We start from the raw sequence: 21816 nt of genomic DNA on the forward strand, positions 1-21816 counted from the left end.
AGTACACAGCACAACCTGCTAGCCAGCCACGTTTCCCAACGCACGCTTGGGCTCGCAGAGAGGATTAGACCATTGCACAAGCTCTGGAAAACCGTTTTGTCCCACTGCTGCAAACCAGGACGAAACAGAAAGGTTTGTCAGCCTCTTCTGAGTGGGAGCTGACAAGTACAGCTGGATACTTGGCGCTGCTCTCTGGTGCTATTAAAATCAGCAAAGGCAGACTCCTGCTATCATCAGGACTGGACCCAACCTTTTAAAAGGCACATCAGGCCTCTCACTCACAGAGTTTGCCTTTTCTTTCCAGTGGTTTTACATCATTCTCTTCTCCTCTCCTAAAAGCAAACCAGGAAAACCTGAAGGTACCTAAAAAGCACATTGTTTTGCCACTCAGCCAAGCCTGGGTAAATCCCCACATGTCCTTCCAGGCCTGTAGGACCCCACTCTAATCTGTCATCTCACCACTGATGACACGAAAACACCTCGCAACCCCAGGCTGCAACCCACCAGCTCTGATATGGGCAACACTCGCCATCATGCACAGGTTGGCATGAACAGGTTGGGCTCATCCTCTGTGTGTCCCCCCACCAAGCCCCCAAACAGTTGCTTCCCCTGGGGAGATGGCACAGCGAGCCGGAGCCCATCTGTGGTGCGACAGCCCATGTCAGGGCACACAAAGCATGCGCCCAGCACAGACAAACTGCTCCCAGGTTCAGTGGCAGGTCTCATTTTCAGCATGTTTTTAACGTGGCTCTTACTTCTACTCGGCCCACCCCAATAAAGAGGTTTGCTGGCTGCATGAAGCAAACACAGAGAACTCACTGCTTTAGGGAACAAAATCTCCTCCTGTCCTGTCCTCCCCTGCTCAAAAAACTCCTGGATAATTTAGTTCATCAGAAATGAGATTTTTACCTTAAAGCTTTGCCTAGATAATAATAATAAATATCAGAAACAAAGGGGAAGAAATTTAAAGCTAAAACCACTTGACAGTGCTCTGGGAGAGCGAGCAGATTTTTTTAAGCATCCATATAAAATTCCTCTTACGACCTTCTGCAGAGACGACAGATTTGGCATCTATCTTTTCCCAGGGACCAGTCTACAAACCCCACCTTAAGGGACCATGGAGCTGCTGCCAGACATCATGAAAGAAAAAAAAAAGGGGGGGGAATGGGGGTGGAGAAAAGGCAAAAAAAACACACCCTCCCTTTACTTTTCCAATCTCTCCACAAGTTTCTGGCAGCAGCGAGGGTGCTGCACAAGCGCCAGGCAGGCTCCCACACACACACACCTCGCTCTCCCCACTGCCCCCCAAACCACACTGTCCGGGTATGCCCCAACAACCCGCCTCACGCTGTGGCAGCGTGTTCATCCTAAGGCAAAAAACATAAAACTTAATACTTTACTAATTACTGTGGCAGTTTAGTACTTGCTACACCATCAGAGAACTCCGTAACACCAGCATTTCTATAAAATTAAAGTATATCGTTCCTCATTAAGCAAGGGTGTTTCTGCAGTGCAGTTAGACTTAGCGGAAACAGGAGTCGGTGTTCTACACAGCTCTTTCTTAATTAGTCCTTAAGAAAAGTATTTTGCAAGTGTATCCTTAGAAATCCCTAATGATGAGCCAGATTTCACCCAGGCTGTGACTGGGCTAATTTATACAACAGCTAGAGAACTTCAAAAGTTAACCCAAGCTGGTGACATTATTTAGTTCAGTGGAGCAGTTCATTTTAATTGGATTAAATTGCCTTTTTCCTTTTTTAAAAAATTTCGTACTGAAACCTCGATTTATTATTTCCTAATATTTGCCCAAACACTGCAACGGTGTCATCCGCATGCCCCCTTCCCTCAGGCCAGTCTCAGATCCACCGACAGAAAAGGCTGAAACCCAGCGCCGGCTTCGTGCTGGAGAAGAGGCTTTGCCAGAGGCACAAATCCCGGCAACCGAGTTAATTGCATTAAGCAGAAGCCCCCGGTTAGCAGATACACTTGTGGCTCGGAAAAAGTGTAAACAGCAGCATTATCCCGAGCATCTCGCAGCCAGACCGTAGGGGAAGAGCTGGCGGGGCCAGCGGCAGGCTCGGACTCCGCGGAGCCGGCACCGAGCAGCGGCGGCTCCGCGGCCGGGACGGGCGGCTGGCCGGGGAGCGCGCAGCGCTGCGTCACCCGCGCACGGAGAGGAGCAGCAGCGCGGCGTATCCAAAGGTTTTTAGGGGGTCCTAAGTTGCGCGGCCAAGGGTAGTTACAGCTTTCTTTGCTCTTTTAAGGAACCGTCCGGGCCGGGCTGATTTAGCAAGGAGACGCTCCCTCCCCACCGCCCGCGGACTCGGGGGGAAGCAGCATTTTCCTCGGGCGGCCGCTCGGACGGCCAGGTCGGGCACAAAGCCCCGCGGGACGCAGCGCCCCGACGGCTTCCCGGACACAACGCCGCGTCTCCGCCGACCCTCGGGAGCCCCACGGCCGCCGGGCAGCCCCTCCACCCGGAGCGGCAGGGAAAGAGGCACCGGGGGAGCTCCGGGGCCGGCAGGCAGCTGGGTCGTCGCGGCAAACTTCGGGTGAGGCTCGCTGGAGGGCGGCAGGGTCCTCCGCTCGGCTGCGCGGGGTTTCGGGGAGGTCTTGTTTCCCTTCTGGGGGGATGTCCGGCTGTTTGCACAGCGCTCAGTTACCAACAGATGCCCCCGCGAACCAGTCCGCTGTCCCGGCGGGCGGCGAAGCCGCGGGGCACGGCCAGCGCTGCGCGCCCCGCGCTCGACAGACGGAGCCGAGGCGGCCGCCCCCGTCCCGTCCCACCGCACCCTGCGGGGCTGCCGCCCCCCACCACGCACACAAACCCCTCCGCCTGACCCGGTACTCACCGGCTGCCCGGAGGCGCAGGCCACGAAGCTGACGGTGAGCGCTAGCCACACGCCCCGCATTATTCCCGCGGAGCCGGCGCGGCGGCGGCGGCCGCCTGGGGCCGGGCACAAAGGAGAAACCGGGGGGCGGCGGCGCTCGGCAGCGCCCAGGGGGGCGCGGGGTAGGGCGGCGGGCTCCCTCCGGACCGCCGCGCTCCTTCCGCTCCTCGCCGCGCTCCGCTCCGCCGCTGCCCGGCGGGCCCGATGCTGCGCGGCGCTGGGGCGCCCGGGCTGCAGGCTACACGATACCGGCTTCACCGCCCTCCCTCCGCCCCGAGTGCGCGGCGGCGGCGGCGCGGCTCCCAGTTAAACCCCGCAGAAATTCCTGCAGGATTACAACACAGATTGGCAGCTCCCCCAGCCAGTGGAAGGAGGCGGCGCGCTGCCGCCGCCGGCTCTCGCCCCTCGCAAATTCAAGCAACTTTCCCCACACCACCCCCCTTTATCCTCCTCCTCCTCCTCCTCCGCCCCGGTCTCCCCTCTCTCGTCCTCCCCCCCAGCGGAAAGCATGAGCAACGCCGCGGGCCGGCCGAGCGAGGGCTGGCCCGGTGTAAACGCGGGGAGGCTCCGTCTTTGCAAGGGAAATCTGGTGTCGGCCGCGTGTTCTTAGCGCTCCGCATCGCCCGGCTCCGCATCGCCGGGCTCCGCATCGCCTGGCTCCGCATCGCCGGGCTCCGCGCCACCCTCCCGACTTAGCTGGGGTGGCAGCACCAAGTGTCGAGGGGAAAAAAGGACAGCGGAGAGTTAAAAAAATCAAGGGGAAGGGGGATATCCCATAATGCCAGCCCGTTTTGGATCCCTGCTTGCTTTTCTGCCCTACAGTTCCATTTTTCAGACTCTTCTCCCTCAAAAAGAAGACTAGAAACTTGTAGGGGTGAGGCAAGAACCCGGCTGTGATTTGCACTTAGATACATGGATCCAGGAACTCTATCTTCAAAATAAATATTGCAGGAATTGGCATCCCCAGGAATGTGTGCTCCAGAAGCCAGAACAAGAAGTCTTGCTATGACTAGTCCCATGTATTTCTCAACTGGGGAAAATGGTGGTATTGCAGAGCTTAGGAGCCTCAGCCTGATACACTTGTCTATGCCAGTAGGTTTCCACCGCCGAACGTGTCCATATATTACGTCAGTCATTGGACCTGGGAAAGGAGCAATAACAAGGAAAGCAAAATGCATCTGCCAGGCTTGCAAACTACCACTTGCGATTTGTTTCAGGAGGCTGCAAGACAGCCTTTTATAGCCCAAATCAAATGTTCACAGGGTCCATGATGGCCTCCTTTGTTTTAGCAAAACCTATCCGTCATAGAGGACCCCAGCCCCAGACAGGGCAAGCAGAGGCCTGGGAGATTCCCCAGGCAGATGTTTTCTTGGGCAGATGTTTTTGCATACCTTGCCCTCTGCAGCACGCTTTGGGTGAGATCCCAACCTGCCTTCATTTCCCGCTCTGGTTGCCTTCCTATCAAAACAGAAATACCATGTAAGAAAATAAAGTTAATTTGGCAGAAGCGATCCTTCACCCCACTCACCACCTTCCCGACCTCTCCCAGGCAGCCGCGCACCCCTGGAGACCCCTGTGCAGCGCGGGTGCAGCAGCTGGCTCTCTGCTGGGAAGCAGCAGCACCCCTGTCCGCAGAAGGATAGTTGGCCATGCCTGGAGCGCTCTCACTGCGTGCGACCCAGGCCCAGGAATGTGATCCCCCTCAGCAGTTATCACACTGGCTATTTCTAGATCTACCTTCTGGACACGCCATGCCATTGATTTTTAAGATCTTTCCCCCGTAGAAATGTTACCAGGTTTTCGATGGTCTGCTCCTCGAGGGTGTTACACACAGATCATTTCATATGTTCCTTATATTAAACAGATTGTTTAATACAATCCTTTTCCTTCAAAGTATGTTGCAAATACTTAGGACCCCATTATGTGTATCTTCTTCCTTGGTTGGCAGCAGGATTGCAGTCCAACTAAGCAATGATTTCAGGTGTTTGATGTGGGGGAGTGAAGTGCCGTGAAGCAATGGGAAGAAAACTCTGGGTAGTCTAAATGTGTAGGACATCCCATCAGGTCCTACAGACACCTCCATCTGTAGGGATGGGAGAGATAAAGAGATTGCATCTTACCCCAAGTCAAAGCAAAAACCAGAAACATCATCCCTCATGCTGCAGGATCCTAACCAGCAGGAAAACACAATACCACATTAAAAACAAATAACATGAAAGAGCAAATGTGAAGACAGAGAAGCCGAGTACTGGAAGCACCCTAAGGGTTGTCAGACACCAAGGGGCAGGTGATTTACTACAATAGGCTTTTTTTTTTTTAGTTTTCAGAACTCTCAGACATGTCTTTAATAAATAAACCAAGCTCACCTTTTATGTTACAATCCATGCTTATCAGGGATTTATGTACTCAGTAGAATCTATCAGACATCAAAATACCATCTGCAACCAGTGAAGGGGAGACCTTCCTCAAGAGAAGACAAAACAAAGACAATAGCAGCTAATGGTCCTTGCATATCCATACAGGCAGTGCTCAGGAAGGACTCTGGGCTTGGATCTGCTAAACCCCTAAATGCCTACACACATCCTTAAACCTGTGCAGGAGCAGTCTCTGATGCCAAGCACAATACTAGATGGAGCAAAACTGAAGACCAGAAGCCAGATGGATGATTTGGAAAGTTAGAAATGACCATGAGAAAGAAAGAAGAGAAAATAAGTAACCCTTTTATGTCACAGAAATAACAAAAGACTGTCTTGGGACTCACTTGCTGTCCCCCACACTCTGGAGCCCTCCAGCTGGGAGCACTGTACTGCGGTACACATGGTCCCACAGGGGATGGCTGCGCTACCTTATCACAACCAAGTGCTTCAGCACCTGCTCCTCTTGTCACCCTGCTTTTATAGGGACAGAGGCAAGTATGAGGCCTAGCATGAAACTGAAAACAAGTGTTTTTAACCCAAAGGAATTATGCAATAAGAACTGCAGCAAGAGGGTAATCGGAGCCAGACGATGAGACAGAGCTGCCAAGGGATAAGCTGCAGGCCAGGCAGCTTCTGATGCACAACATCAGGCAGCGAACACCATGTTTCCTTTGTGCCACCCTGAGTCCCCCCAGCCCTCTGACAGGCACCGGACACTTGATCACAACCCTGACAAGAAGTCAAACCAAGATGGAGTGGGATTAAAATGGGATTAAGGGACAAACTGCACCAAAGGCTGGTTTTATACAAAAGGGGTTATATGCTGGAAGGATGTGAGAGGACTTCATGTGTAGCACACTCAGTGTGGTTACCAACTACAGAAAATCCCCAGCTATAACCCAAATGTCTGCCAAATTTGAAAATTCAGATCTGTGTCTCTCCTAAGGGGAAGAAACTCCTGGATTTGTATCTTGTGCTCCTGGCACTGGCTCACCTGCGTTGGCTGGCACAAAGGGGCTTCACACACACAAATATTTCTAAAGCTAGGAGAACCACAGGGCACAGGAGAACCCTTTTAGGAGGGTGTGCCATGGAGTTAATGGCATTTTAGGGAAGAGTCACAATTAGAAAGAGATGGGAGCTTTGCAAAAAGGGAGTTTGGAAATCTTGGAGTAAAAGATTTCCACCCTATGGCTGCCAGAGCCCAGTGAAAGACAAGTGTGCTCAACAAGTTGCCAAAAACTCCTCAAGTTGTTATCCTGCATGGCCAGGTCCTCCAGGTGTCTTGCAGAAGCTGCAGGGCTCAAGTAAGAGATCTACACTGGGAGGAAAGCTCGTAATCATGCAGTTTCTCCATTAAGATTTGGCCAGTAATTGATTGCCAATGCTTGGCCCAAAGCACCAGTGAATGCAGCAAAACCCTGAGCATGACTCCCGCTGCAGTCAAGTGGGTGATGAGGTGACGTCAGCGGGAACAGACGTTTGCTGTATGAATGATCAGTGCCTGTGTTCGTGCCCAGGATGGGATAGCTTTGGCATCACATATCAACAGTCATAAGAGGCAGCAAATTTTCCCAAACAGCTTGCTAGAAGAAGAGAAGAACCTGTGAGGAGGAGGAAAGCAGGTGATATTCAATCTGCTGGAACCCATGCTGGCAAATATCTGAAATAAGCTTACTAAAATATGTTGGTAGGACAGAGTGAGATTTATTACTACATCCCCCAACATCCCAAATTTTATGCTACTAATTTAACACAAATAAAACTACCCATCTTTTCTATAGACAACATCTCAGGTGCGGTTGCATTCATTTCTGTATTAGAGTTGGAATTCAGGGACGTGGTAGGATGGGGCTGTTCCTCATGGGACCAGTTTTTGCTGCCATGTGACTGAATGATTCTTTTCTGCATCAGTTCTAAACAGGATAATTGTATGAGCACACATCCTTCTTCAACAGGCTCTTGTTCCAAGGGTACCTCTTCTAAGCATCCACAAAATTACCCCAGTTCATTCTTGCTTTTCATTCAAAAGCTTCTTCTCCTATGCAGCTTCTGAATCATTGACTTGTGCAGTTTATTTATCTTTTTATTCCATCTATTTGTGCATTTCAGTTAGATATGAAATACAAAATACATCTGCACAGCACCAGGCGCTCAGCAGTAGCTGAAACAGCAGCACAGCAGGAGCTAAGGGCACCATTAAGCAACCAGCACTGCCGGGACTGTGCCACTGGACCGTATGTGGTTCATAACGTGGTTTATAAAGCTGGGCCTTCCACAAATGCAACAGAAAGCCTGAGCCTGGCCTGCAGCTTAGCTGGGTAACAGCTGACAGCAGAAAACTTGCAGCAAACGACACATTTTTGTTCATTTTCCATGGAAAAGAGTAGTGGTAAGGAGGGAGCTGAAGAGGATGGTGAAAACCACCCGTTCCTCCCCTGGGTGAGGAGCAGCCTGAAAGAAAATGAAAAGCTGGCGTTACAGGCAGAGCACAAGCAGCAGTCTCCTAAGAGGTGGTGGGCAGGCAGGAGTAGCCTGGAAATGGAGCTGGTTCATGTGTGTTCTTCTGGAACCAAAGGAGTTGAGTATCAGTGCAAAGGTACACAGAGATAAACGAGGAACGTGGCTCCGGTGATGGGTGTAGAGCGGGATGGTGTGGGCAGAGGGAGATCTGGAGTAATGTCCTGCTCTCTGGGAAAGGCTGGCTTTCCGGAAGAGTTACTTTCAGAAAGTCATGAACCCCACCTGGATGGGGACACCTCAACCAGTTGTTCATCCAGATCCAAAGACTGCCTTGCAGCTGGCATTAAAGCCTGGCTTTGGCAACACTCCTCCAACAGGTCTCGATCCCTCCCATTTAGCAAGTCACTGAAACTTTTCATAGAATCACGTAGGTTGGAAGAGACCCTTTAGATCATCGAGTCCAACCATAGCCTAACCCTGACAAGTCCACTTCTAGATCATGTCCGTAAAGAGTTTATCATTTTACATTTAAAACACATGCCTCAAGTGCCTTGCTGATTTGGAGGTCTCTTTTCCAGGAGAGAAGCCTACCAAGCACCAAAAGCAAGGCAAATGACACAATATTGACAGCAACAGCCACCAAAAAACTATGAAACTTGGCTGAAAAAACACTATATATTCCCAGCTTTGCCTCTGGATGTTCACTGCCATAAGAAATTCAGTATCACTTCTTGCTGGCCTCCCAAACAGGGTAAAATTTCCCATGCTGGCATTCTTACCAAGGCCGTTACCCTGTCTTTTTTCTTTTTTCTTTCTTTTTTTTTTATTAGGACAAAATGTACCTTTAAAATACAAAAGATAGTTCTTTATCTCTGAAAGTTTCATTTAGAGCCATGGCTCAATATTTGCCTGAGATATTTGCATACCTGGAAGCGTCTCATACGTGACAATCCCTGCAAATGAAATGCATTGTTGATTTAGTTTATTATCCTAAAAGATGATATCGTGGTTAAGGTTTATATGCAGTACATCAGGAGAGAAATACGGAAGGGTTGAATTGAAATAGATTTTAATTCTGCCAGGTATACTGCTGAAGTTAATGAAAGTCAGTTAGACATACATTTGGCTGCTGTTGCTAACTGAATAATACAAGTAATAACAGAGGCATCTATTCAATTCCTGATGAACATGAGTAATTTCCATTATCTTAAAACGTGTAGGAGTTATGAATTATAGGTGCAGAGATTGCCCAGCACTTTTTCTTTATTATATCTTGTTGTCAGTTGCTTATACATTTGCCAAAGTTTAATGCATCAAGCTGAAATTTCCTATGCTGGGTATCAGCCTCCGGCTGACTTTATTTGTTTCATTTTATTTTTGTTTTGCAAGTTTTATCAAGAATAGTGCATCTGTATCCAAGAGCAAGGTTAGGAGAAAGTATGTTATTTTGTCTACGGTAAGCCAAATTCCTTCAAATGTTGTTCTGAGGAGATGTTTCACCTCCATGCGTGGAAGCAAAGAGCAAAAATTTGGCAAAAGGAGCCAACTGAACACCAGAAATTTGCTTTTCAACACATTTGGGAAATTATTCCCAAATTTGGACCATGTCTGTCTTCGCAGTTTTCACATGCTCGGTAGAGACTTGCTAAATTCTGACATCTAAAAATCCCATCTAGGCCGGGCATGTTCCAGCTCAAAGCCACAGAAATGTCTCTGTGGTTGGTCTCCAAATAAAAGGGCTGGCTGTAGATTTCCTCTCGGCACTTGCGAGACAAGGCCTGCTGTGTGTGCCTGCGCGGCGAGGGGGAAGAGGAGGGAATTTGATTTACTCGTGGAGGAATAAAGAGAGGGGCAGTGGTTGTAAGAGTTGGAAAGTGAGGATGAAGAGTGGGGGATATGGAGATGGAGAGGAAACAGCGTGGGAGAAAGACGAGAGTGAGGACAGAGGAAGGCATTGGCAGAGGGGCAAGTGCCAAGGCTTCAGACCCACTGTACGTGATACCCCCAGGGGCAACGAGGGAGGAGAGCAGGGCGATGCAGTGCCTGGGGTGGCAGGAGAAGGGCAGAGAAATGGTGTTGCCTAGGACAAGATGGTAACTGCCCATTGTCAGGCAACTGTGTTCTCCTCCAGACCTCAAAATTGCCACTGCCGGACATCAGGCTTTGCATTCCTCTGCTGTCAGCAAAACGCGATGGAAAGATGTATGCGTGCCCCAACACTCTGCATTGGCCTAGCAGCATAAATAATAGGCTGTGTAGCAAGAGATAATGTTGTCAGTAAGATCCATGCAGGGTTTTTTTTGCAATTGAAAGCTATGGAGACAATGACAAAGATGACTGTAATTAAAGATGGTATCATAAAGCACTAGCTGCAAGGACAACCTTAATTCTGGTGTTTCTCAACTTTGAGCACTTTGCTTTGTAGCTAAAATATTCTTTATAGCAAAGGGTTTCCTAAAGCTACTCTTCAAATATAATGCACAAGGTGGTCACACTTGGGTTAACTGATTTCTCTTGCCTGGCCCTGGAAATCTGTATTCTTAGAGTAGTGCTTGCACACATGAAGAAATCGCTGGGATTAATTGACGCCACTTGCCACCTCCTAATTTATGGGAGCAGATACTGCAGGAACTTGCCCATATACTATACTGAGCATGCTAAACTTAGTCCAGATTTTATGCAATAGATGAAAGTACTTTAAAACAGTATCTGCTCATACTTTATATAAAAATGTACTTAAAATAAACATATATTCTAACAGCGAGTGAGCATCTGTCTGTGTCAAGCCTTATCACAGCTATTTGGATTTTTCACGTTTCTGTCGGTGTTGGTTTTACCTTCTCAGGATGGAACTGTAGCTGGAGTCAAAAGAAGAAAATAAAGATGTGTCCAGGTTGCACATGTTTCAGCATATTTATTTCAATCTCAGGATATACATCCTGTAAGCATCAAAACAAATTAGTCTGCAGTACAAGGCGAGTCTGTGGTCTGACTGTTCCTAAGAGAAAATGCAGCTGGACTTTTCATGCCAGAGAAAAAGCTTCATTTTCATGTTAGATTCTGTTGGGTTTTTTTTTTTTTTTTTTGGAGTGTAATTGCAAACTCATCACGTCTGGAGAAGAAACTGCTTATTAGGGGTGAAATGAAATAATGACCAGTGTCCCTCAGTGCTTGTAGAGCAGTCCCCGAGGGAAGTCTGACACCCACGAGAGGAGAAGAGCCACCACCTACCACCATGCGACATGTGTGGGGCTTCCCCTGGCTGGATCATCCTGCATTTGGGGTTTCTGAAATCAAAGGGGAGTACACATGTTCTCGATAATGACCGGCTTCCTAATGATAGTAAAATGGGAATTATGCAGGGCTGCAAGCAAAGGACAAATTCTGAATGAGAGAAAATGAGTTCAAAGCATATGATTAAATAGTGGTAGGCTTAAGGTCTTAATTCTCCTCTCACACTATGCAAAGCAGGAGTAACTCATTTGTAGTCAGTGAAGCTATGGAGATGTAAAATGGCATCGGAGGAGAATCAGACCATTGTTCTCTGCAAAACTCACTGATAAGACATTAATTACTAAAGAGAAAATGCCATCAAAAGGATTTTAAATGCTTTGCAGAACTCAGGAGACAAACTCATTAAATGCTATGTTGTACAGGGAATTAGTTCCAAATTTGTGAATGCAGAAAAGGCGAATGCTGCACCACAGATAAATGGGTGATCGTTTTGAAAGCCTTCTTCGGAAGGCCTACTTTCTTTTGGAGGGGGAGCCAACCCCACACATTACATCCAGAGAAGTGAAACAATTCCAGATAAAATAAATCACCCTGAACTGTGGTCCATCTCACACACTGAATCCCAGCCAACTGCAGTTGTTTAAGGTTTGTAAGAGTTCACTGGACTCTGTTTCCTGCCCAGCCTGTCTCCCCTTCCTCCCCTCCACTCCCAGCTCTCGTCTTAGCTCAAGGCAGGCTTGGAAGCAGAAAAGCTAAACACCAGTCCAGCAGCATCATGTGAGGTCTTTCTAGCTGAACACCCAGTTAAAGTGCTAGAAGTCTCACTGGGGGAAATCACAGCCCCAGGGGTATGATAAAATCTATGATACAATGGTCATTTGACCTCTCCAAGGACAAGATTTTACACTCATCCTCAGGATAATCCCTGGACAGTTTTGCAGACCCCGGTTGCTGAGATAAGGTGACCAAGTATTTGAAGCTTCTGATGTCTTTCTGAAAAAAGGCCCAAGAGATTAACCCTCCATTAAATCCACCACAGAGGAGATGATGAAGTTCATGAATATACAAGAAAGAACAGGAGAGGGGTTATCAGTGAGGAGTGAAAACAAGACCATGTCACAGTGCTGTGTGCCCCAGCCACTGCCCATGCCATGTTCAGCTGGGAGACACTCAACGCTGAGGCTCCCGGTCCAGCAACCTGGAGATCTTGAAGGCACAATTTTGCCCCAGGCTTTAGCAGTGATGAGCAGGATGAATAATTACCCCACATGCCTTTAGCTTTGGGCATGAACAAAACCTCAGCAGCAAGACATCAGGAGTCAGTCTTCTCAGAGCTGAGGTCCGCATCTGTCTGTGTGATGGAACGTGGGAAGCAGGGCAAGAAGATCCATGGGTCACAACAGCGAGGGGCAAGGTGGGGATGCCAGGACAATACATCCCTAACACGTGGGCTGTGTGCCACCCTGTCCTTGTGATCTGATGGGGTGACTGCATTCCTGTCACAGGATCTGTGTGAAGGGGAGAGTCCTTTTAAATGTCCCCTACAGCCCGGCTATTTCTTGTCAGAGCAAGGTTCAGACTGTCATTGGCGTCATTGCGCACTGATCACACTTCGGGACTGGTGGCAGGAGCTCAAAAGGATTATTCACAGTCCCTTGAGCTGCCAAAGAGGCCATCCACTGCAGAGTGGCAGGAGTGGTTCCCTGGCTCACGGAAGAACACGTCTGCCAGGACAGCAACGTCCTCGGCCGCAGGACTTGTCATCTCCATGCAGTCATGGGCACCTGCTGTTCAGATTCCTGGGAGCTAAGAAGATAGGTTGGTACCTAGCTGTAGTCAAAGTGGTCATCACAACACAGTCTCACTCCTCAAAACAGGGACAACTTGTGCATCATCCAGACACTGCCCCCATGGTGTGTCTCAGTGGACAGTGCTGCAGCCTCACAGACGTCATTTCCTGCGTGAGTGGCAGAGCCAGTCTGTCACTTTCCCTTGCACGCTGGGCTGGACACTCTGCTACCAGATAGCTCAGACTTTCCCTGCCCCATGTAGCCTTTGCGCTCTCACAGTTCGGCTGCACTTGGATGGAGTGCTGTGGCTGTCAGTCCTGTGGTATAACTCTGGGCAACAGTACAGATGATACTCCCACAGATTTTTTCTATGTCTCCTCCTCCATCCAAGGAGACCAGGTCTGATCAAGTGAGTACGACCGCAAAGGTGTGTGGGCAGAATCACCAGAGGTGCAACATCTTAGACACAAGATGGGGAGTGACCAGGAGGGTGTCCAGCTGCACAGTTTGAGGAGGACAGAGGTTTTGGTTGTCCTGTTGTAATGGCAGCATTAGGTGTGAGCACCCCTGTGCCAGACTGCATTGTTCACCAGGGTGGTACATTCCCGGGCTGTCTGGCTGCAGGTGTTTGAGACGGGAAGCATGTGCCATTGGCTAGAGAGATGTACAGCATGAGGTCATTCAATGCAGGTAGCCACAGGCTACCTGGGGCATGCCCGACCTGCCCATGCTGTGTGTAATCCCACGGAGGCAGCAAGAACTTGTGGTCATGGTTGGGGTAGAACCTGGAGAAGGTGTGAGCCAGAGGAACCACCCAGTGGTTCTGGGAAGGACCAGGAGTCAAGATATGTATCAAAGGTCAGAAAAAGGCTTAGAAGGAGCCACAATGGGTTTCATTTAACAGATGGAGTGATTGCAAGCACTGCCTGGAGCAGCCATCTATCATGCTCCAAGGCTGGACAGGAAAGTGGCCTCATCCAGCAACAGGTCACAGACTGGGGCAGCTCTAGCAGAAAGAGCGTCCTTTTTTTGCAAGTGATACATTGTGAATCCAAATGCACATGGGACCTCTTTTAGTGTTAAATTTGTACTAAATTTGGGATAATCTGAGAGATCTCCTTTTACTGTGTTTGCAAAGGCATCTTTTCAGAGCGGGTCAAAGTGGATTAATAGCACAAAATAAAAATGAATTAAAACAGCCAACATCAAAGTCATGGCTGCGCTGCTGCAGTGTCCCATCATTGGGCATCAGCTTGCTGGAACTGTGTCCGTTCCAGTGTTTTGTTAAAATACTGCATTGGGAACAGTAATTAAACAGATTCTGATGATGGTTTTCAACACATGCCAGCTGGCTCCCAGCCAGCGTCGAAGCAGAAACATTGTGCAAACTCATGGTCAATGATGACTTTGATCTTTGAAGGGCTTTGTAGTGGCGGAAGGAAATAGGAGGATGGGAGGGAGGGAGAAGGGTAGAAGCAATGGGGAGAAAAGAGTAACACGCACTGGAGTGGGAATTATCTCCTGCACCTTGAGCAGTGGGTGCTTTCTTCCTTCCCCTCTCTTTATTTGTGGCAATAGTCACAGTCATAAACATGATCATAAAGTCTCAGTTTTCTTAATGGCAACACATATGAGTAACAGAAGTCCCCTGAGTATTCCCACGTGAGCGCCATCAGGATTGCTCTCTGAATGACTTCCTCTGCACGCTGGCTGGCAGGAGCTGGCCCTTCCAGTGTAATAATGTACAAGGGACGGTGGACAGTACTGGAGTGCTTCAGGACAGAACCTGGGACAAAGGGATAGAAGAGGTCTTCTGTGGGCAAGAAATTCATAAACACACATGTTATTCAAATGACTTGCTGAGACATTGCCCAAAATGCTACAACAGCTCCTCAGGCACAAGGAAAACTATTGTTTCTGTCCCGCAAGATTCTCTCTTTAGGTGTTGCATGAATGAAGATCACAGATAATGGACAATCACAACTGCCAAGAACAAGCAGAGAAGGATGTCTCTATAGTTCTGAACATTTGGTTTAAATTGGCATAAATTTCCTGTGTTAAGGGTTAGCAATGGGCACAAAGAAGGAGAATTACATTATCCTTTCTAAGCCTTGGAGACAAATACAGTGGTTTAGGTAGATGACACTGCAGTTTTCCAGACATAATGCTAGCCGTGCCTTGGTCAGCAATGAGCTTGTGCTCCTGAGCTGTGCCAGAGGGTCCCAAGTATCGGTGCTCTCTCTTATAAATGAACCTCACTTCAGAGGCTGCAGCTGCTTTTACTCTTAGAAAATTCTTCACAGAAGTAGGACTGGCTTGACAGTGCAAGCTGCAATGCTTCTGTAGTAGGACAGGAAAGCTGGAAAACCTTGTAAATATCCTCACATTGAAAAAAAAAATCTTTATTTCCCTTCCAAATTCTTCACTAATGTTAGATGATGACACTTCTCTTCCTTCTATTCTGTAATGAACAACATCTTGGATTCATTAAATCCCAACTCTGGAAGGATGCTTTTAGCAGGCATGAGGCTTTGGTGTGACTCCTAAGAATTTCAAAGAATAAAGCCCTTAATGAGTTCTCCTGTGCCTTTGCATGTACAAAAGATGCTATCAGTGAGAATAACCTGTATTTTATTTCAAAGGTTCCAGCAGACAATTGAGTTGAGTAACTAACCTTGCATTAGCTGAGCTCCCGCAGATGTCAATAGTCTTCTACATGTACTCCTCACCTGCTGTAATTGCAAGGTGAGGCAACTCAGCTTGAACTCTGGTGGGAGAGTTTTAAGCTAAAGTGTTTCCTCCACGACTGCATGACAGTAGTTCGGGTTTGTAGCTGAGCCACGAGAAAACAGTAAGCTGGAAAAGATAAGCATGTTGTTTACAGGATAGTGTCTGGCCCCACTACAAGGAAACCTTGAACTGGAATGTAAGTACAAGAAACCAGTGACTCAGTCTTGCATTTTATACCAGTCAGGTCCTCTCTGAGGACATATTAAATTGATTTACAACTGACTAATAGTGAAGAAATTGATGTAAATCAGTTCTAAAAAAATTCAAGTGTGCACAATGTAGCTCATCTTCTGAATTAAAATCCTATTAATTAATACAGGCTTTGTGTTTAGAAAAAACATACTGCAAAGTTCTTCAGCAAAAATGCTCTACCAGCAAAAATGGCTGTGGCACATTTGAATTATCCCCACCCCACAAGGAGACTGGAACCAGGTCTTCAGCCCAACCAAGGAGTTACAGTGCCTCAGAGCATGTGCTGGTGCCTCTGTTTTGGTGCTACCTGCTCCCAGGATGCTGCTCCCAGTGCTGTTGGGACCACCGACGCTGCAGCTGAAATATTTGCCACCTGCATTTTTAATTGGATTTTTCCCAGATGGATAGACACTTCCATACACACAGAGATGACATTAAATATCCACCTTGCAGGTCATCTATTTACCTCACCTTTCACAGATACATGTGGAACTTGCAGCTTTCACAGTTATAACAGGAGCTGATAATAAATCAGAAAATTGTTTTGGTTGGAAAAGACCATCAGGACCAACCATTAACCTAGCACTGCCATGTCCAACTGCTAAACCATGTCGCTTAGCACGGCATCTATGCATCTTTTAAATACATGCAGAGATGGTGACTCCACCACTTCCCCAGGCAGCCTCTTCCAGAGATTGACAACCCTTTTGGTGAAAAAAAAAATCCTAATATCTAATCTAAACCACCCCTGGCACAACCTGAGGCCATTTCCTCCTGTCCTATCGCTTGTTACTTGGAGAAGAGGACAGCCCCAACCCATTTTATGTTACATTCTACAGCGAGCACCTACTGTAATGGCAGTAACATAGCTGTCATCATTGGTACTTACTGCACATGTCTTTTTGGGAATGACCCTCCTCTTAAAAATAAAGTGATTGTATCTGACTCCTAGAGACATCAATGACAGCTTCATTGGTTTGGGACTGAAAGCATCCCAGCCGTGGCCTGGAGAAGTGTTTGTAGGCATTTATCCACCCAGAGCTCTTTTCTACAGCAAGGTGTATTTCTGCTAAGTGAAAATAGTAAGGCAGGAGATCTCGTTTGGAAACAAGGACATGATCAGTCCAAGTGCAAAAGGGAAACCAGGTCAAGATATTGGATGTTCAACAGCCATATCCAGTAAAGTCACTCTCACTTCAGCTGGCCTTGGGGATGGATGGATGGATGGATGGATGGATGGATGGATGGATGGATGGATGGAAGGGCTTGTACCTGAGCAGATGTACAGATACAGTTGTGCTGCTCACAGAGAGCCAAGACAAAGTGTCACCTTGGGAGACTGTGCTTGGCACAGGCAGGGGAGCCACAGGCACACAGAGTTTACAACGGCTTTGTTGCAAGACCTCAGTGTCAGACTGGGAGCTCTGACCTCACACCTCTGCTCTGCCAGGAGCACCTAGTGTGAGGCTGAGCCCTCAGGTAGTCCAGCTGCAGGTGAAGAGGGGTGTGAGCACTTCTCCATCTCATGGGAAGAAATTGGGACAGCTGAAGACTGGGAAGCTATCAAACAGCAGGAGCAATTCAGGCACAATAAACATAGCCATGCTTTGCCACAAGGCCCAGTACCTAGAGCACTTGAAAATGTTGTCCTGCATAGCTAGGGACTCACCCCTGCATCCCAGTGGAGGGCTAGACAGAGCCTGATCAGAGTGGTATTTCATTTTGAGCTTTCCTTACTTGGTATACCTGCTTTCCAAAATACCTGATAAAACAAGAGCCACCATTTTCCTCTGAAACCTGGGCTACTGCCCCCCTTCTGTAGCACTGCTGTGGCCACATGAATGGGGAAAGGGAGTTCCTAGGAGATATCTGGTCACAGCTTTAGCAGACCTTGCTTTTTCAGTTGAGTTTGACGGCTCACAAAAAGTTACTCCTTCCTTAATGGGCCCCTGGGGATCCAGCTGTGTATTTTTTCGAGATCTGTGATGCACATATGTATCTATCTGGCATCCTCCCAAATCTTTTCAAAGATAAAATGTGAAATGAACATCTGGTTCACACTATTACAATCTTTATTAAATACTAATTTCTTCTCCAGAAAAAGCACCATCTGCCACAGCTCCAGCCCTTGTTTTCTAACATGGATTTTCCTTCAGAAGTACACAATGAAATAAATCTTCACCAGTTATAGTCCCTAGAATTTCCTGAGATGAAAAAGCACAGTGACAGTAGTAGGCTCCGGGAATTGATTTGCTTCAAAACCCCTACGTTATTATTTAACTGGGTAAGAAACCACATTATCAAGGATCCTAGCTCCATTTTACATTAGGAGATGTTCACTTAAGTGTTTTGATAAGCCTGTTGCTGAAGCATTTGATACTTTTTCAGCAGCTTAGAGCACTGTGTCTTCAAGTCTTCATGGTCAAGGTGTGGACTTTGCAAAATCTGCTTTGCTTCTCACAGAAATTTTTGGAAAAAAACAGACAGCTTTTCATAGATATGTAGAAAGTTAATTCCCATGCCAGCTTAGTTCCTGGCTTTTCTTGACTCCTGTTCTTAACCCAGTAGTACCCAAAAGCTGGGAGAGAAAACAGCTCTGAGCTGTCATACACTCGCCTCCTTCAGAGGCAACAGGATTCTACATGATTCCCATGATGGGGACACAGTCACAAGTCACGCATGTCTTCTACATGACATTCAGAGATTCACCTCTCACTCTGCTTGGGATCGTGGGTGTCTAAAAGGATTACAGTCTCCCGGGATCTTAGGCCCTTATTCTTGTCTGTTACTAAAGCAAATCTCAATAAATGCTTTTAGGAGGCTAAATTCAATTTGTTGTCTCGTGGTGTTCCAGCATCACATCAATAAGAAGCTGTGAGCACACCACTCTCTGCCTGAGGACCACTGTATAACCAATGCCTTCAAAGGGCTTCAGAAAGTGCTGATTCCTTAACATCATGTTGTTTGGCAGCAGCATGGCATGACTCCAACCCCTGCAGTCAGTCCTGCCTGGAGAAGACAGGGCCGAATGAGCACATTTAGCCTGATTTCAAGCCCCCTCAAGTACTGGCAGCTGAAGAGTTTCTCACAGAATGAGCTGCTGCTGGGATCAATGTTGGTTTTAGGCTACAGGAAAGGAGAGAGACCAAGATGGACTTGGACCCTCCACCTGTAGCTGGCTGAGAATCTGACTCAACAACGCAATGGCCAGGCAAGCCCCACAGGGAGTCTGCTACAGGCTATGATGGCTCATAGAATCACACAACAGTCAGGGTTGGAAGGGATCTCTGGAGATCATCTAGTCCAACCCCCTGCCAGAGCAGGATCACCTCGAGCAGGCTGCACAGAATTATGTCCAGGCAAGTTTTGAATGTCTCCCAAGAAGGAGACTCCACAACCTCCCTGGGCAGCCTGTCCCAGTGCTCTGCCAGCCTCACAGTAAAGGCATTTCTCCTCATGTTTAGGTGGAGCTTCCTCTATTCAGGTTTCTATCCATTGCCTCTTGTCCTGTCACTGGGCATCAATGAAAAAGGACTGACTCCGTCCTCCTGCCACTCACCCCCTCAAGTATTTATAAGCTTTGATAAGATCCCCCCTCAGTCTTCTCTTCTCTAGGCTAAAAAGCCCCAAGTCCCTCAGCTTCTCTTCATAAGAGAGATATTCTAATCCCCTCATCATCTTTGTAGCCCTTTTTTGTACCCTCTCCAGTAGCTCCTTGTCCTTCTTGAACCAGGAAGCCCAGAACTGCAGACAATATTCCAGATTCTATCTAATTCTGAATTTGTATCTCTGCTGAATGGTTGATGTCAACAGCAGGAGAGAGGACAGATGAATTCCATGAATACACACAATGATGCTTTCCTTCACAGCAACATCTGACAGCATCATCCCACACTCTGGGGTCTCTGCAACAGCAACATGCAGCTACACTCACGTTCGTAAATTCTTGTGGTAAAATGCATTTTGCTGCCCTTTTGATGCCCAGGCATCAGTGATGCAGCATAATATGAAGGTTGGACCTTCTGCCTTCTCTGCCAGCCTGGGGTGTCCTCCCAGCCTGTGCACCTCCCACAAGAGTTTGCTGGGGTTTGTGGTCACAACAGCAACAAAAAGGAATAAAGAAAAATAACCCCACTGTGTTACAAGTCCCTGGTGAAACTGTTGAAGGGTGTTCTACATCCTGTGCTTCAAAATTTACATATTTAGAGTTTGGACCTGCTCTTTGAAGAGTATGAGAAAGGTGTACCAAGTAGTGACGATATACTAGATGGGGACTGTGCCTTTTTAATGGAAATCTGAGATTGATCCCAAATGTGCTGCAGGCAACGTAAGAGTGCTTAAAGAAAAACTCTTGGGACCTATAAATGGTGTAGGGGATTTTCATCAGAATTATGACCTAGTGGGTGGAAGTTCACATCTGTAATAGCTTCACAGTAAGTTTCCCAAAAGTGAGAAATAAAAAGGTAGAAACTGAGATTAGAAAGAGTGGGTGAGCACCACTAGGAGACAGAAATGCTTGCTCACACCACAGTGGACATGGGGAAGGTGAAAGTGATGGCACACTGACTTAAAGGAAACTGGAATTTCTCCTACAGAGGTTCCTGAAATCTGCACACCCTGAGGGCACAGAAAGATTTAGCTTCCCATGGAAATGAATGCCAGCAAAAAGGATTCAAAGGACACACAGGCAGCCCATGACCACAACTATTCCAGGGAAGAATGACTTGTTTTAGTGATGTTTCTCAGTGGTGTTCCCCTCAGACAGTCCTCACTCACTCCCTAGTGCCAACAGCTGACCCTGAATGTCTTCAAGAGGGCAGTTGGAACCACCACACATCTCCTGTTGGACATTCCCTTGCCCTTGGTATACAGGTGCAGAGCATCCCCAGATTCCCTGTTATTTATCCCAGCTGGAAATGGAGCCAAAACCACAGTGGGCAAGGTGCAAGGGTATCTCCTCCAGCTCTGCCCATTGCATAAAAATCTTCCCGTTGCTCCTCTGGCAATACATCCTTGCCAAACTGCTGGGGGTCTCAGGCAGCACTGGGGGAAAGCACTGGCTTGAATCAGTAGATCTGCTACTTGACCTCCCTTCCTCCAAAGGACCCAGCTGGGTGATGGTTGGAGCAGCAGGAAGGAAGGTCAGAAGCGTAGGTCACCTCTCTGTCATCCTCCAGGTCAGAGATCAATCCCATGGCATTCCTTAAAAAAAAAAAAAAGAAAAAAGGAGTGCATGCTTAACCCCAGCAATGTCACCAAAATTCCTTCTGATGGTTAAACAAGCTGAAATAGGCATCCAGAGCCATCGGAGCTGCTGTGTCCAAGAATTACCTGTGCGACCTGGCTGTATGGTTGCTACCAGCTGATGACTTTCCACTGCAGTTTCCCATAACCCACGTGGGAAAAATGCAATAAAAGCCAAATTCTTCTGGACTTATTTTCACAGCAATTTTAATTTTAGATGCCTCCTGCAACACAGGCAGGGCAGGTACAGAAGGCAAACTCGAAGCATGCTCATCAGCTGTCACATAAACAAGACTTCCAATGAGCAGCGTTTGCCCAGCACCGGTATCTTTCGCCAGGCACATGCACAGGCTGATGAAAACCCGAAGCAACAAACCCTGGACGTGTGCACTGAGTCGGTTGTGTGAGCCGCTTCCCTGCACTGAGCCAGGAGATTACAGGAACTCGCTGCACTGGATAATTCCAGCGGGGTACGAAGAGTTTCATCCCGTTGCCCAAGGGCAGTTTGATTAGTCTGTACAGCGTGTTGCAATCCTCAATCAAAACGTTTCACTACGTTCAGCACGCCACACGGGAACATCTGGCAGCTTATAGTCCTGCAGCATTTAATGCCTGAGTGTCTCTTTCCTACAACCTATTTTCTTTTTTTTTCTGAATAGAGACCCAATTTCCTGCATTTTGAAACAGTCTCACTAACGTAATCAAATTACCCTCATTACTCAGCAAAGATTTTCAAAAAGTCCTAAAAGCGCTGTTCCGACTTTGCAGTGAATTCCTATCACTTGCAAAAGATTC

At 47.7% G+C, this 21816-nt stretch overlaps 1 protein-coding gene across 1 annotated transcript in view; it reads right to left on the reverse strand.

Moving 5' to 3' along the window:
* SDC2 (syndecan 2) overlaps positions 1-3130 on the reverse strand; it is a 59034-nt gene extending 55904 nt beyond the window's left edge. Inside the window, exon 1 of the mRNA XM_084279956.1 lies at positions 2853-3130. Within this exon, the coding sequence (XP_084136082.1) occupies positions 2853-2912 (60 nt within the window). The 5' untranslated portion in view covers positions 2913-3130. The remainder of the gene's footprint in view (positions 1-2852) is intronic.
* Between the last annotated feature and the right edge of the window lie 18686 nt (positions 3131-21816).

This window comes from Gallinula chloropus (genome assembly GCF_964237585.1).
Source record: "Gallinula chloropus genome assembly, chromosome: 2".
NCBI classification, from domain to species: Eukaryota; Metazoa; Chordata; class Aves; order Gruiformes; family Rallidae; genus Gallinula; species Gallinula chloropus.